This window comes from Nilaparvata lugens, chromosome 1 (assembly GCF_014356525.2).
Source record: "Nilaparvata lugens isolate BPH chromosome 1, ASM1435652v1, whole genome shotgun sequence".
Taxonomy (NCBI): Eukaryota; Metazoa; Arthropoda; class Insecta; order Hemiptera; family Delphacidae; genus Nilaparvata; species Nilaparvata lugens.
In genome coordinates, this window is record NC_052504.1 from 21,589,020 (window position 1) to 21,604,640 (window position 15,621).

General features: G+C 33.8%; 1 protein-coding gene across 1 annotated transcript in view; it reads left to right on the top strand.

Annotated features, from left to right (window-relative positions):
• The first annotated feature begins 1,046 nt into the window (after positions 1 to 1,046).
• The window catches only part of LOC111050214 (WD repeat-containing protein 48), a 28,910-nt gene continuing 14,335 nt past the window's right edge, over positions 1,047 to 15,621 (top strand). The window contains exons 1-4 of the mRNA XM_039430342.1: positions 1,047 to 1,153; positions 7,933 to 8,023; positions 9,514 to 9,743; positions 14,836 to 14,981. Of these exons, the coding sequence (XP_039286276.1) occupies positions 7,976 to 8,023; positions 9,514 to 9,743; positions 14,836 to 14,981 (424 nt within the window). The 5' untranslated portion in view covers positions 1,047 to 1,153; positions 7,933 to 7,975. The remainder of the gene's footprint in view (positions 1,154 to 7,932; positions 8,024 to 9,513; positions 9,744 to 14,835; positions 14,982 to 15,621) is intronic.

Consider the following 15,621-nt stretch of genomic DNA (forward strand, 5'->3'; position numbering starts at 1 on the left):
TTTTTGAATCGCAGAATGGTAAGGGTTATATTCTTTTATTTATCACAAAAGTAGCTCTGCATATCTTATATAAGGAATATAGAAATAGGAGTATAATTTCAGAGACATTAATATTCTGTCACTTTAACGACGTAGAATTGACATTTTTAAAATTGATGCCTCTAGACAGCATTGGTTTAAACTAGCATCCATAGATTAAACCCTTAGACCAGTTATAGAATAAACACGGCCAATCGTATATTCATACTGAAAGTCGATGAAGCCAACATCTACTGCCATATCTCCAAATCGTGACGTCAGCATCAGATAGAAAACTTTTCTGTGGAGTTTGTTTACATTGTTTTCCATAGCAGATTGTGTCTATTTTAGCGGGAGCGCAGCGGGAGTTAACCATTTTAATGAATAATAATTCACATCCTTCTGAAATAGACACAATCTGGAAGTTTTCTATCCGATGATGACGTCACGATTTGGCAATATGGCAGTAGATGTTGACTACAGAGGCTAGACTTCCCAACGTGTCTATTCTATAACTGGTCTAAGATAAAACCCTTAGACCAGTTATAGAGTAGACACACTGGGAAGTCTAGCCTCTAAAGCCAATATCTACTGCCAAATTCGCCCACCTTGACGTCACAACGGTAGATGTTGGCTTCATCAACTTTTAGTATGAATATACAATTGGCCGTGTCTATTCTATAACTGGTCTAAGATAAAACCGAAAGCACTCTATTTAATTTATACTCTAAGCTGATAGTTGATTCATAATTATTGTTTCTCTCTCTCAAGGAAATAGCATCATAATACGCATGTGCTGATAAGTTTCAGCGTTTCATGTGATTGTTTTATCAACTACAATGACAGCATTCCTAATTCTTAATTAAATATATTTTTTAAAATAATATTCAGATCGGTAGTCAAATAATTTATTTTATCACATAAAAACACAGATTTTGACTTTTCCGAGATTCTAACCTCATTAGACACTTCAAGCCTTCTGAGCATGCGCAAAAATTTTGCGATTGAGAAGTTTGAGTTTACAATTTGTGGAATTGAATTGAGAAATCAAGATCAAGTCATCAAGATAAAAATCAAAATGTCTGGCGTTGTTAAAATTGGACTATGTTTCTCTTTTATCAGGAGGCATTTTGAGGTATGATTTTCTTATACATGTGAATTATGCGTTTAAAGAGATGATTAGTTGCTCTATCATTGAGTACTCATCATAAAAATGGATAATTGTTCTTAATTTCTTACTTATATATATTTACTAGGTAGCTTAACCTAACTTATTGACAGTTGGCTTGTTTAACAATTTGTCAATATTCTCATATTTAACTTTCTGTTTTTAGCTCTATTATTATTTCCAATTGATAGATAGATTCAAGTGATTTTATTATGAATTTAAAAGTACAAACGCTTTCCAAATTGTATTTTTTACTTCAAGTAATATTGATAAAATTTATCTTCATTATTTATTGTTAGACCCAACTATGAATGATAAGCCAGCAACTTTGTCAAGACTCCAAATATACGAGCATAATAATCGTGCTGATTTTTTCAGCTATACAGGATGCATGACCTCTTGAAAACTATATGGGCAGAATATATTAGGCCTACTCCTTAAGAAACCATACATTCTAAATTTTCTCGTCTTTTCAATTCTATAGTTAAAACCTTACCTTACTCATTTTCTTTCTTTTTGCCTAAAGTTGTTGGCTTATTATTAAAATTTGCCATACATTACATTACCAATTTTCGATTTTCCAGTGATTCCGTCTTATTACAACATAATAGGCAAAAATAGCAAGTTCTAACTGTCCTCATCGTTATCATCATATAGCATACGTTTTTTGTTGATAGTTATTGGTATATCGGCTGATCTTTTCTAAGACCAACGAGCACAGCAATACAGACGAAAGTCTATGTGATTTACAACATTCGAACATCTGGGGAGGGATTTTTCCTCCTAGTCCAGGCGCTGGCTTACATTGAGCATACATGAGAGAGGCAGAGAATTTGACTTCGGATTATTGTTAGGGGGTCTTTAGTGTATATGAAACTCGATGTCGTCACGTCCCAGGGTGGTCGACAGCTTAGGTGGGAGGGGGGTAAGTTGTAAAAAACGCGCGCTTATAAAATCGCCTGCCCTGCAGTTACTATTCATAGTACATCTTTTAATTTTTTCTCAATATTATGTACACATAACTGGCTTTCAATGTGGTCCTCTACATTTTTGCGATAAACTGCATAGTTTTTCCGTAAAAAAATAAAATATCTCGAAAAATGTATTTTTTTATTATGGACTTTTTGTTATTTCTCAAATATTGAAGTCATTAGCCGACTTAGAGGAAAAGGCTTCCAATAAACGTTGTAGGCCGTTTCTTCCTGAATCCAATGATATATATAGTTTGGGGGTTACGATCATAGATGCGGCGGTGGGAGGGGGATAAGTAGCACTGTTACGCTGCGGCGCGGTCCTCCCCCATGATTGATGCGCGTAATGGCCTGTCGATCGCATCGCTCCTACTAGTCTGTGCATTCAAATTATGTATTTTCGGTCGCTGAAAACGATTTTTCAACTCTGAAGTCTCAATAATTGATCATTTTCATCATAATATACTAATTATGGTCAAAATTACAAACTTCATCTTATTCTGCAAGGAAACTAAGAAATGACTGTTTGAAATAAACGAAACTTGGGTTTCAAGAAATATATTAGGATAGAATAATGATAATATTTATATGTGTTTATGTTCTATTGTTTGTATCTCAAATTAATTTATTGTGATGCACTGCAGGCTAAATTATATTATTAAAATTGCACTCTGGCCACGCTTACTTGATATAGTGGTCAGTTAATTTCCAAGAAATATTTGTGGAATTTCTTAGTCCTTCATGGTGGAAATGGAATTCATCATTCATTCATTATCATAATGATTATGTTTAGTATGAAAATGTTAATCTTTCGTGAATCTTCAGTTTGTCGTGAACTTTTGAGAAATTGATATGTGTCAAATCAAAATGAAATTAAAACTTAAATATTCATTCATATTATTTCTAACAGTATTATTATAATGATATTTCACTAACTTTTGATTGATTCATCCATTATGGTATTCCCGTTCAGACTGTTTTGAAATGGTAACAAGTTATTCAGTATCAAAATTTGGGATTCGAATAGTTTGCCATGCCTGTTATTCTTTCCCAAACATATTTATATGATTTGTAATTTCATCCACAAATGAATGAATGAATGTATGTATTCCTGCACGTACATAACGTATGGATTATTCCTTTATAGATTCTTGCATGTCACATTAATAAATCTCTGCCACAGATTTAGAAATCAAGTCTCGATGGTTTGGAGAGCATATTATTGGAGTGATTCTTTTACTCTGCTGCTTCTAATATGTTCACTACCTTTGTTTGATTTAAGACCATAGACATGAAAAGCTATGTCCATCTGTATCACTCCATCTTTATTAAGAATTTTCATAACTCTTCTCATCACAAAGTTTCCATAATCTTGCAGCGTATTGAAGTTTTGAAAAGTGAAGTAGGAGTTGAATTCAGGAGAGCCATGTCATCATTATGCGAATTTGTCAACGATATTTAGGGATTTAGTCAAATCCACAACTAACAAATTCACAATTTCATGGGCCAAGTGAGATTAAGAGTTTTTTTTCAAATATCCATCAGATGTTGACAGAGATTGCGGTTATTGTAGAAATGCATGCTGCACTAAAACTTCAATGCTGAATTATCTTTAATAGCCTAGTAAAAATACAGAGATCAGATCTTTTTGTTCTAGAATCAACTAAGACTAGGATTTTTGTTTGATTGCATTGTGGAGAATGAAAGAACTCTGTTTCTTTTTATAGGTGAGAATACACTTTTACAATTTGCCACAAATATGTTCAGATAAAAATCATTGGAGACCGAATAACTATTTCTTTCTATACGTTCAAAAGAGAATCACACACTTCTTCACTTGCTTCCAGACCATTGATAACATTATGCAGATTCTGTTGTCCATCAGAGTCTTGAAGAAAAATGTTATGTTCCCTTGAGAAGGTTATGCTTCTGGAAATCATTCACATCTCTCATTATTCTTGTTTTACTTCATTCGATGACTTTCTTCACAATCTCCAGTGATATCCATAATGATGTCAACATAATTGAACAGAATATCTTTGATGGAAGATTTATTTATATAGTAGCAGTCATTTTAGGAAAGCCTTTGAAGAACTAGCTATTCCAATCACTCAGTTTTGGATGATCGAATGAGGGTTTGCTCCAAAGCATGATCGGTTGTCACATTTATTAAATTTTCAAGGTTTCATTTGACAGAGAGTCAATGTATTGACTGTATAGAGTTAATGTTTCCTGTTTGGAAATGATTTTTTAGTCCTGTTACCCAATTTTTGATGTAATTTATAAACGGAAACTTGGGTATTAATAAAAAAAGAATATTTGTTATTTACAAAAGAAAATTGATATTTTATTACTCACATTTCTTAGTTACTCAAAATTATTACACCATATGCTCAAAATGTCCACCCATTGAGGTTATACACGCTCGGACTCTTTTCACCATATTAGCAGAAGCCTTTTTCAGAGTTATATTGGAAATAATCGTGATTAAGTCTGTAATATTGGCTTTCAGTTCATCAATATTGTGAGGATTGTTTTTGAAGGCCTTAGACTTAATGTAGCCCCACAAAAAGTATTCAGGGGATGTGAGGTCTGGAGACCATGGAGGCCATAAACCCTTGCTTATTATTCAATCACCAAAGAACTCTTGCAGAAAATCCATGGTTTCTCGAGACGTGTGGCAGGTAGCGCCGTCTTTTTGAAACCAGCAATATCTTTCTTGAGGTTCCAGTAGAGCCACAAATTGACGCACAATATTCCTGTATAATTCACCATTTACAGTCTGTTCAAACAATATGGGTCTGACTATATGCTGACAAGATATCGCACACCACACACCAATTTTTGCAGGATGTAAAGATTTTACCTGAACAGCGTTAGGATTTTCAGTTGCCCAAATTCGACGGTTTTGACTGTTTACATAACCGTCTAGATGAACCCAAGCTTCGTCACTAAAGAACACTGTGTTCAAAGATTCGATTCCATTATCGTTTACGAATGACCTAAACCAATGGCAATATTGCAATCGCTTGTTTAAATCCGGAGGTTGAAGCTCTTGGACTAATTGTACGCGATACTGATACATATTTAATTTTTTAGCAGCTTTCTGAACACTTGAATATGATAGACCAACACTTGTGAGGAAAGTTTTCGTAAACTTTTCCGTGGAGAATTGACTAATCTTGTTTTACATCCTCTAAAAAGTCATCTGTCAAGACAGTTGGTCGACCACTACGTTTTCTGTCACAAACACTACCTGTCTCTCGAAATTGATTGCTAACCTAGAAATTGACATTTTTTCTGACGGAGGTACACCAACAAATTTATTTTGAAATGCTTCTTTTACACTCGCGTACGATTTCGTAGCAAAATATTGTTCCAGAATGAAAACCTGTTGTTCTATGGTAAAAGACATTCTGTTCATAACACGACCAGAATCATCACAAAATGTTACACAGCTTAAGGATAATAAACTCGCACTGCCTTGTGTATACTGAGTGAGTAGGGCTACAAACTTCGTGCAACAAAACAGAATTTCCCTTTATTGGGGAAAAATTACCATGTATTAAAAATAGGGTAACAGGACTAAAAAATCACCCTGTATTAGAATCTTTATTCGATTCTATGGAACTTGGCAAACACATATGTCCATCATGTATATATGATAAGTTATGTTCAATCTCATAGAATCTATAAAGATTAAGTTATATTAACATCTCGTTAATAACTTTGGTGTAAACGCTGCATTAGAGTTGTATTTCCTTTGTAATAAAATATTTAGTCATATCACATGGGAGTAATTGGCATTATTTGTGCTTCAACTGTAAATTTATATTACTAAAATATTTTACTCCTGTTACACGGTGCTCTATATGGGGTAGCCTATATTATTTGTTTAACTTACTCCATTACTTGACTTTCGTAATTCCAAAGTGATCATTGAACTGAATCGAATAATTATTCTCTCTTAAAGGAATATCAGTTTTTTATTGACTGAGAAACACATACAGGATTCCTAACAAGATGGTTTATCATTACAATGTAATCATAAATAATAATAATGAGATGAAGTTTGTAATTTTGACCATAATTAGTATATTATGATGAAAATTATCAATTATTGAGCTTCAGAGTTGAAAAATCGTGTTCAGCGACCGAAAATACATAAGATAGCGTTCCTGAAATACATAATTTGAATGCACAGACTAGTAGGAGCGATGCGATCGACAGGCCATTACGAGCATCAATCATGGGGGAGGACCGCGCCGCAGCGTAACAGTGCTACTTATCCCCCTCCCAACGCCGCATCTATGATCGTAACCCCCAAACTATATATATCATTGGATTCAGGAAGAAACGGCCTACAACGTTTATTGGAAGCCTTTTCCTCTAAGTCGGCTAATGACTTCAATATTTGAGAAATAACAAAAAGTCCATAATAAAAAAATACATTTTTCGAGATATTTTATTTTTTTACGGAAAAACTATGCAGTTTATCGCAAAAATGTAGAGGACCACATTGAAAGCCAGTTATGTGTACATAATATTGAGAAAAAATTAAAAGATGTACTATGAATAGTAACTGCAGGGCAGGCGATTTTATAAGCGCGCGTTTTTTACAACTTACCCCCCTCCCCCCCAAGCTGTCGACCACCCTGGGACGTGACGACATCGAGTTTCATATACACTAAAGATCCCCTAACAATAATCCGAAGTCAAATTCTCTGCCTCTCTCATGTATGCTCAATGTAAGCTAGCGCCTGGACTATCCGTTTGTCTGTATACGTCCGTATGCTGCTGTGTGCGTTTGTCTTTGTGGTAATAATATTATCGAGTAAACTGGCTGGCTCAGGTTTGTGTTAGAGATTTTAGGTCGCAACTGATTAAGTTTTTTGTTGGTGGAATCGATATGAACCGACTTACCTTCATCTAGTTTCATTCACCACTTTAGTTCAATCATCAATTTTGATGATGAATCTCTGCAGTTTTTCTGTTGCAATTTAAAGCTGAAACAGTATTTTTTATACTTCCATAATACACCATAGGGGAATTCATTCCTTGATGAGATATATTACATCACATCGGAATTCATTGACAAAAATACATTCAAACACTGTAGGATATGATTAAGTTCATCTTCCGAAAAAGATGACGTTCCCCCGATATATGGAGTATGGCGAAGACACCGGAAAAGAAGAAACGAAAAAAATATGCTTATTCGGCTGTATAGTCTGCAAATTATATTGCAGCATTTTCATCAAGGCTGGAAATATTGTTAGTATACTATAAAGTAGGTAATGGACTGGTCCTAGAATACTTCTTGCAGAACCCTGCTTTTATTTCCTTGAAATTAGGTAATGAAAATCTTGATGTGTGACTCAAGTACTAATTCAGATAATATTGCAATATATCTGTAAAATGCTTTGGATGCACTTTTTCAGTTTAAAAAGATTAATATTTTTATGAATGCCATAATATTTAAACTCAATTATCCATTAAAAACAGCCTACTGGGTAGTGAGTTAATAATCTTGAAGTTGAAAAAAAATGAACATATATCCCAGGAATATTGTTTGATTTTGGAGTTTATTTATATTCTGTTCATATTATTGCCCCATTTTTTTATGGTGTTATCCTCATTTCTAGGTTGTAACTTATGATTCAAAATATTAGTAGTACAATACAACCGATCATTTATTCATGTTTTCAGATTAACTTGTTGTACTGAATATTGTAACTAGTTGAATTTATGAATGAACTAACCTGTCTTTTTCAGATGTGATTCCTCAGTTGAATAGAGTCTAGTTAGTGGTTTCACGATGACCACACATAAAGCAGGAGGACAGCCCGGACGAAAGAAAGTCCAGGTATGTTTTCAAACATTATTAGGCTATAGTTGTATCAGCATTGCATGTTACATTTTTCTCATTTACCAAAGATTTGCCTATTTTCATACACTTTATAACAACCGAATTTGTTCACTCGAGTAGGATTATGCAGATTATCATTGCTATTTGAAATTGAATATAGAATATGGTTATTATTTACTGTGTAATGTAGGTAAGACTTACCCTACTGTATTTTTTTAGAACTAAAGACTGGTAATATGTATAAATTTGTAAACTTTTCAGTCTATCCATACACCCATTGGATAAAAGCTCTTAAAGTTTATCAAACTGTTTGAAAACTGAAACGTTGAATTTTGAGGTTTGCACACTGAGCATAGCACCTGCATAGAAGCTACATCTACCATATCCATTTCAGTCTTGGCCCCGGTTGCATAAAAGCCTGTTGAATTTTAATCGTGATTAAATGCCACGAGAACTAATCAGAAAAACCTTTTCACAGGCTTTAGTGCAACCGGACCTCAGTGTGTAAACGGCACAGCGCTCACCCCAACACACGTGCAATACAATACATCATTTTGTTGCCTCTTAGGCTCAACTCACACTTACGCCACTCAGGTCGAGAAGAGACTCGACTCTGGTCGAGAGCATGTGTTTTCAAATGGTGACACTCAGACCAGTCGATTCTAGTCTCCGGGACGTCACCATTTGAAAACAAATGCTCTCGACTAGAGTCGAGTCTCTTCTCGACCTGATTCGCGTAAGTGTAAGTTGAGCCTCATGTACCTAGTTTAATTTTCTTTGGATACGTTGCCCTTGTAATTCGTATTGTGTTCTTAATGTTCTCAAAATACAATTATGATACGAAACAGAACTCAAACTGAAGAGTCAGTTTCACAAACTTCAGATTTTTTGGATGCCATTTTTCATTCTTGAAATTTTTGGTGCCCCTAAAAGTCCGCCAATTCATTTTAAAGTACTTTTATAATTAATTAATAAGTCAATTTCTTTGGATTTCAAACCAAGAAAGAAGAAAACTGGGAAAATACATCCAGTGTGTCTAGTGTATATAATAATTTGACTTGTACTCTATTATGTATGTGTTCTTATATTTTGACGTGATCTTATGCATCTATAAATGTTTCATGGATCGAGAAATATATCTATCTATCTATCTAAATTTATGTTCTATGAATTTATTTTTCAGTAAATCTAGATTGATATAAAAGAACTAGATTATTATATAAGATTAGATGTTACAAGGCTCGTTTTTCAAAATAGGATAGTTGCCATTTTTGCATACAATGACGCATATATTCTTCAATTCCAATATCTGATACCAAACTGCATTCATGCTTCCAAACCTTAATGGCTCCAATTCACTTGACGAGTGTATAATAATTTCAATGAACCCAATCTTGCTGTTTCCCTTCATTGATCAATAGGGAGATAAATGTTTCAATTTAACATTTATGCATTTATTCACTTGTAAAAATGTATCTATGATGTAGGTATCATTTGTGATCCGAGATGAGGTGGAGAGGCAGCACAGAGCAGGCGTAAACTCGCTGCAGCTGGACCTGGCCACCAATCGGCTGTTCTCGGCCGGGCAAGACAGCATCATTCGAACATGGAACTGCAAGGATGCCAAGCTGGGCAAAGACCCCTACATCCACTCCATGGAGCACCACACCGACTGGGTCAATGACATTGTTCTCTGCTGTGGCGGCAAAAATTGTGAGTTTTCTCGAAAACATTAGTGTTCCATTCATGAAAATGTATGCGTGTATTCACTTGGGTGATCATAGGTATATATGTGTGCGTTTGTTTCTGACTGTCTATGTTTCAATTATGATTATTCGTAATGTTTTATGTTGTTGATCTACCAAGTACTTCTTGTTACTGATGAATACAATTGAATGAAATCAACTTATTAAGTGAAAAAATGATTCATTCGTTCACTGAAATCTTCTCGTACTGGTTTATGCTAATTATCTATTCATAATAGGCTTTTTAATGTTCTTTAATACAGTAATATTAGTTTAAACAACAAATTTATAATGAGGATCTATAACGCACGAGTTAGATGTAGAGTTGAAACACAAGTGAGTAAGCGTAGCAACCAAACGCGTATCTCAAACATCTCACGTGTGCTTTAAAGACCATATAAAACTGTTTTATATTCTATATACGACCATTCAAGCAAAGTGAGTTTACTTGTTGTAATGTTAATCAACCAACTTCATCTTGTAACTAGAAGTAGTAACTTCCTCATATAGTAATTTCAACTAGAGCCTATATGAGATTGAAATAACAATAGGTGTAAAGCTACTCAGAGAGTGAACAGCAAACTGAAAACTTGCTGAAATAAAAAAATTGAAATACTGAAAATAAGACAAACTGAAAAATCGACTTTTTGAAAACTTGACGAATTGAAAACTTACTATTTAAACTGAAACCTTGACGAACATAGACTTGGCAAACTGAAAACTTGAAGAATTGTGAACTTGACGTACTGAAAAATTTTGACGTACCTGCTGAAAACTTGATAAACTAAAAAACTTGAACTGAAAATTTGACGTACTGAAAACGAAATGAAAACTTGATAAACTAAAAAACTTGAACTGAAAATTTGACGTACTGAAAACGAAATGAAAACTTGATAAACTAAAAAACTTGAACTGAAAATTTGACGTACTGAAAACGAAATGAAAACTTGATAAACTAAAAAACTTGAACTGAAAATTTGACGTACTGAAAAATTTTGACGTACCTGCTGAAAACTTGATAAACTAAAAAACTTGAACTGAAAATTTGACGTACTGAAAACGAAATGAAAACTTGATAAACTAAAAAACTTGAACTGAAAATTTGACGTACTGAAAACGAAATGAAAACTTGATAAACTAAAAAACTTGAACTGAAAATTTGACGTACTGAAAACGAAATGAAAACTTGATAAACTAAAAAACTTGAACTGAAAATTTGACGTACTGAAAACGAAATGAAAACTTGATAAACTAAAAAACTTGAACTGAAAATTTGACGTACTGAAAACGAAATGAAAACTTGATAAACTAAAAAACTTGAACTGAAAATTTGACGTACTGAAAACGAAATGAAAACTTGATAAACTAAAAAACTTGAACTGAAAATTTGACGTACTGAAAAATTTTGACGTACCTGCTGAAAACTTGATAAACTAAAAAACTTGAACTGAAAATTTGACGTACTGAAAACGAAATGAAAACTTGATAAACTGAAACCTTCTGCCAACATTGAAACAGCGTTTCAATGTTGATGCCATCAGCATCAGAAATCGTGTTATAATGCTCACGTCGATGCATAATGTTCACATTATAGTTTAGTTTTGAAAATCTATTGCGAAAAGACCCCTGTTATGGGATTGTATGTTGTAATGTTCACATTATAACATTGTCGTAGATAAAAATGATAATCTGAACGTAGTCACAACTATGCGTTGTTAAGACTAAAAAGTAGCTTCAAGTTCCTGATTCTAGTATTTTATTGTGAGGGGCCTGGAAATAGTCCAGATACGAATTAGTGAAAAGGGCTGTTGGGGGGACTAATTCCGAACATACCAATTTTTTCGTGCAATTATTCTGGAGTATTGAACAGCTTAATTACAAAAAGTTGACATTCAAGCCCTGAAACGTTTTACAGAGTGCCCAAAAAATTCGGATTCTTTGTTTCTTTTTCAGTGTTCTGTGATTTTTGCCAAATCGGACAGAAAAAAATCACTTTTGCCTTTTTAGATAATAAAATTTCGAATAAAATGAGATAATTCGGAGCTCTCTATCTGCATTGAGTGCAGTTACAATTTTTCAACATTTTCGAAAAAGTCCAAATTTGGAGGAGTTTCCGTTTTTAATCAACTATATCTTCCGATTTCTATAATTTAAATTCATGATTTAAAATCCCTCTGGGCGTAATCTTGTACTCTAGCCTGAGACCAAGTAGACCGTTCTACTCCTAATAGATTTCCAGGTACACCTGATAACAATGAGTAGGTTCTGGGAGGACCAGATCCACTGCCCCTGGTGCACCACAAAATGGCTGCCAAACCAGCTTTTTATGGTGCACCGCTAGTGTTCCCATGGGATGGCTGACATGAACTGATCCATGCAGTTTGGCGCGCATTTTTGAAATCTATTTTATTCAGTGTAAACACTGTCAGATCTTGTTTAGTTTCACACAAATGTAGGTTATGTCTTACAAAACACAAACATGCTTATGCTCTCAAACAAACTTATGCTCTCTTCTATTCTACAATTACTGTGAACAAATAAATTTATTCTATGATCATGTCCTTATGGAATATTGACAAAGCGTTAATATTTACAATTTCCCAATCAACGCCAAGACATTTTTGGATAGATCCCGTAATGAGCACATACATAACTTATTTCAATAAGATAGTCATACCAAACTAAGTTAATAATTGTCGATAATATAATACAAAATAAACTTACCCGCCAATGAATTAACTTCCTCGTTCTCTATAATGGGATATATTTACAAAAGAATGAAGTACCTAATATTTGCTTTGCTCCTCCATTTCAACTTTTACATTTTTCGTAGGCATCTACTGTTCACTTCAATGACGCTAAAACTTTCGACCAATAGTAGCACTCCGGTTCCGGTTAGCCTTTTGTGGATCATTTGTTTCCGACCGGTTCATGAATTCTGTACCAGTGCATGATAATCAAAGTAGGCGACCGGTTTATGAACTGTCAAAAGCTCCCATGGAACGCGGTTTGCCTGCCCCGGTGCACCAGGGGCAGTGGATCAGGTCCTCCCAGATCGTACTCAATCTTTCTTGCATTTCTAAAAACATCCAAATTTTAGCTTTAACCATCATTAAATTAATTGTTCTCACATTCATATTTTTCACAATAATATAGGTTTCTGAGATCATCATCGATCAGAATCACCCGTTAGAAGCACTTGATTTCAGTTTTTCCTGGTGGATAGGCGCGCATAAGGGCACCTCAAGGATAATAATTTCAAACTCGATTCGGCAAAAAACACAGAATACTAGAAAAGAAACTGAGAATCCGCGGTTTTTGGGGCACCCTGTAAAATACTCCAGAGCTAGGTCAACGTTTTGTATTTTAGCTGTCCAATACTCCAGAATAATTGCACGAAAAAATTAGCATGTTCAGAGTTTTTTCCAGCAAAAAGTACCTGGTGACTGTACTAGATTTTGTAATTACTTGTTTTTCCATTGTACACTTATGTTTCCTAGTACTTATTTTTACTCAAGTTTATAGAATTCTTAATAAGAAAATAAGAAGAAATAATAGTCTGAAATGATATCAATATCAATAGCTATTCATTTTTTACTATTGACATTCCTACGAATAAGCATTTCAAGTTAGTAATGTTTATTGGTCGCAGCTATGCGTTGTTAAGGCTGTGCAAATGCTAAAAATAAACTTTTTACTCGTGATATTTTTCAAGTTTTTTTATTTGTATATCATTAAGCTATCAAAATGAGAAATTTTTCTCAGTAAACATTTTTCTTCTGATTATTACTTTTTGAGATATGAGCGCCTAAAGTTTAAATTTTTGGGACAGAACATTTCAAATTTGGTAAGAGATAAATCTATGAGATTTAAATGATAGGTTCTTCATGGTATTGTTGATCTAGTAAAACAAAACTTTTCTGGAAATATCAATTTTTAAGATAGTTATTCAATTTACTAAAAATAACTTTCAGTTGAGTTATTTTTGGTAAATTGAATAACTTTTCCAAAAATTGATATTTTCAGAAAATTTTTGTTTTACTAGATCAACAATACCATGAAGAAACCATCCTCTAAAATCTCATGGATTTATATCGTAACGAATTTGAAATGTTCTGTCCCAAAAATTCAAACTTCATTCGCTCATATCTCGAAAAGTAATAATCGGAAGAAAATGTTTTCCTGAGAATGAAATGTTTGAAAAACATTTACTGAGAAAAAATGTTTGCCTAATTCTAATTTTTATACTTTTTAAGAGCAAACTTCAGGGAAAAATTTCACAAATAATAAAAAAATGTAAGATTTACAAGATGTTGAAAAAAGAAAACTCCACTCTGGCCCCCCTGAAAGATTTAATTTTGAGTTGTGTCACTCTTCTTGTGGGCCAGCAAAGCTGGTGAGAAGTGTCGTAAATGGTCCACATTCCAAGCATGGGCGTTGGTTTCAGCTCCAAGCAATCTACAGTCACGACGCTCAACGCCCCTCTAGTGTTAATGAAAATACATTTCTTCAAATACATAAAAATTTGTTCAATCGGTTATTACTTTAAGAATTAATTAGCCTCAAATGACATATAAAATGCTTCATTTGGAGTAGTTTATTAAATATGGTTGAACTTCTGTTTAACAAAGTCCATTATCCTGAAAAAATTCATGTACAGAAAAATCAAACATAAAGTTCAAATTCCTCTAAAAAATCCAAAATTTTATGTGACAAAATCCGTTTCTGAGAGGATTTATTTATTGAGAGGTTTCTGAGAGGATTTATTTATTGAGAGGTTAGATTCGACAGTATTGAAATTTTAATGAGTATATAACATTTTAAATTTTTGACAGATTTCGTTCTTGAGAGGGTCGACAGTATTGATATTTTGATCAATCATAAAACATTTTGTATTTTAACCAGTAATAAAATAGCCTACATTGATATTATGGCGTTTCAATGCTATTCCAAGTCCATTAAAATTTTGAAGGCAGATAATAATGATTCTATTCTCACTGATAGTCTAAAACTTCTTTGAAGTTAATTATTTCGTTTATAATGTATTCAACTTGTGTTTTGTTTTCCAGCGTCGTCTATGACTGGCAGTAAAAACTCAATTTATAGCCTGGCAATGAATCCTGCTGGCACTGTGATTGTCTCTGGAAGTACAGAAAAGATTCTGAGGGTTTGGGATCCAAGGACCTGCGCTAAACAAATGAAATTAATTGGTAAGAGCGCAAATTTACTCAATATATGATGCTAAGAAATGATACAATAATACTCAAATGTACATGGCATTTCCAATCCCGTGTTCCCGCGGCAGCTTTAGTGTGGTCCACGTTATAATGGCAGTGGATAAAGATAGAAGAATAGCGATGCCGATTCTCTGCATTAATTAATTATATTTCTACACTGTCAAAAACATTATTGTCATCCTTGTGGACCTCGAAAAGGATAGTACCACTGCCTTTGTCGGTTGATAGACAAGGATAGCAATACCAAAGTTGATCAAATACTGTCATTATAACGTGGACCTCACTATAGTGGAAGTTAATATTGTTTCTGTGTTGAGGCTGCTTCAGTGTGAAACGTTTAGGGCCGTTTTCCGAGCACGGGATTTAGCTAAGTTCTAAACTTTATTAAACAGCTGGAGTCAGAAAATTAGCTTTCCAAAACGGGGCGTAGTCGCAGTTTTTATAACAGTAGTCGCAGTTTTTATTTTCTCATTTCTATAATTGGAAACGTTTTTCCTTGACGAAATTAAACATTTTTAAATAATTCAAAATAGCTGAAACTTTACATTATTTTCTCTCTATTTTATTTTGTGTTTAATTTTCTAGTTCTTTGAAATTTAAATCGAACGTGACT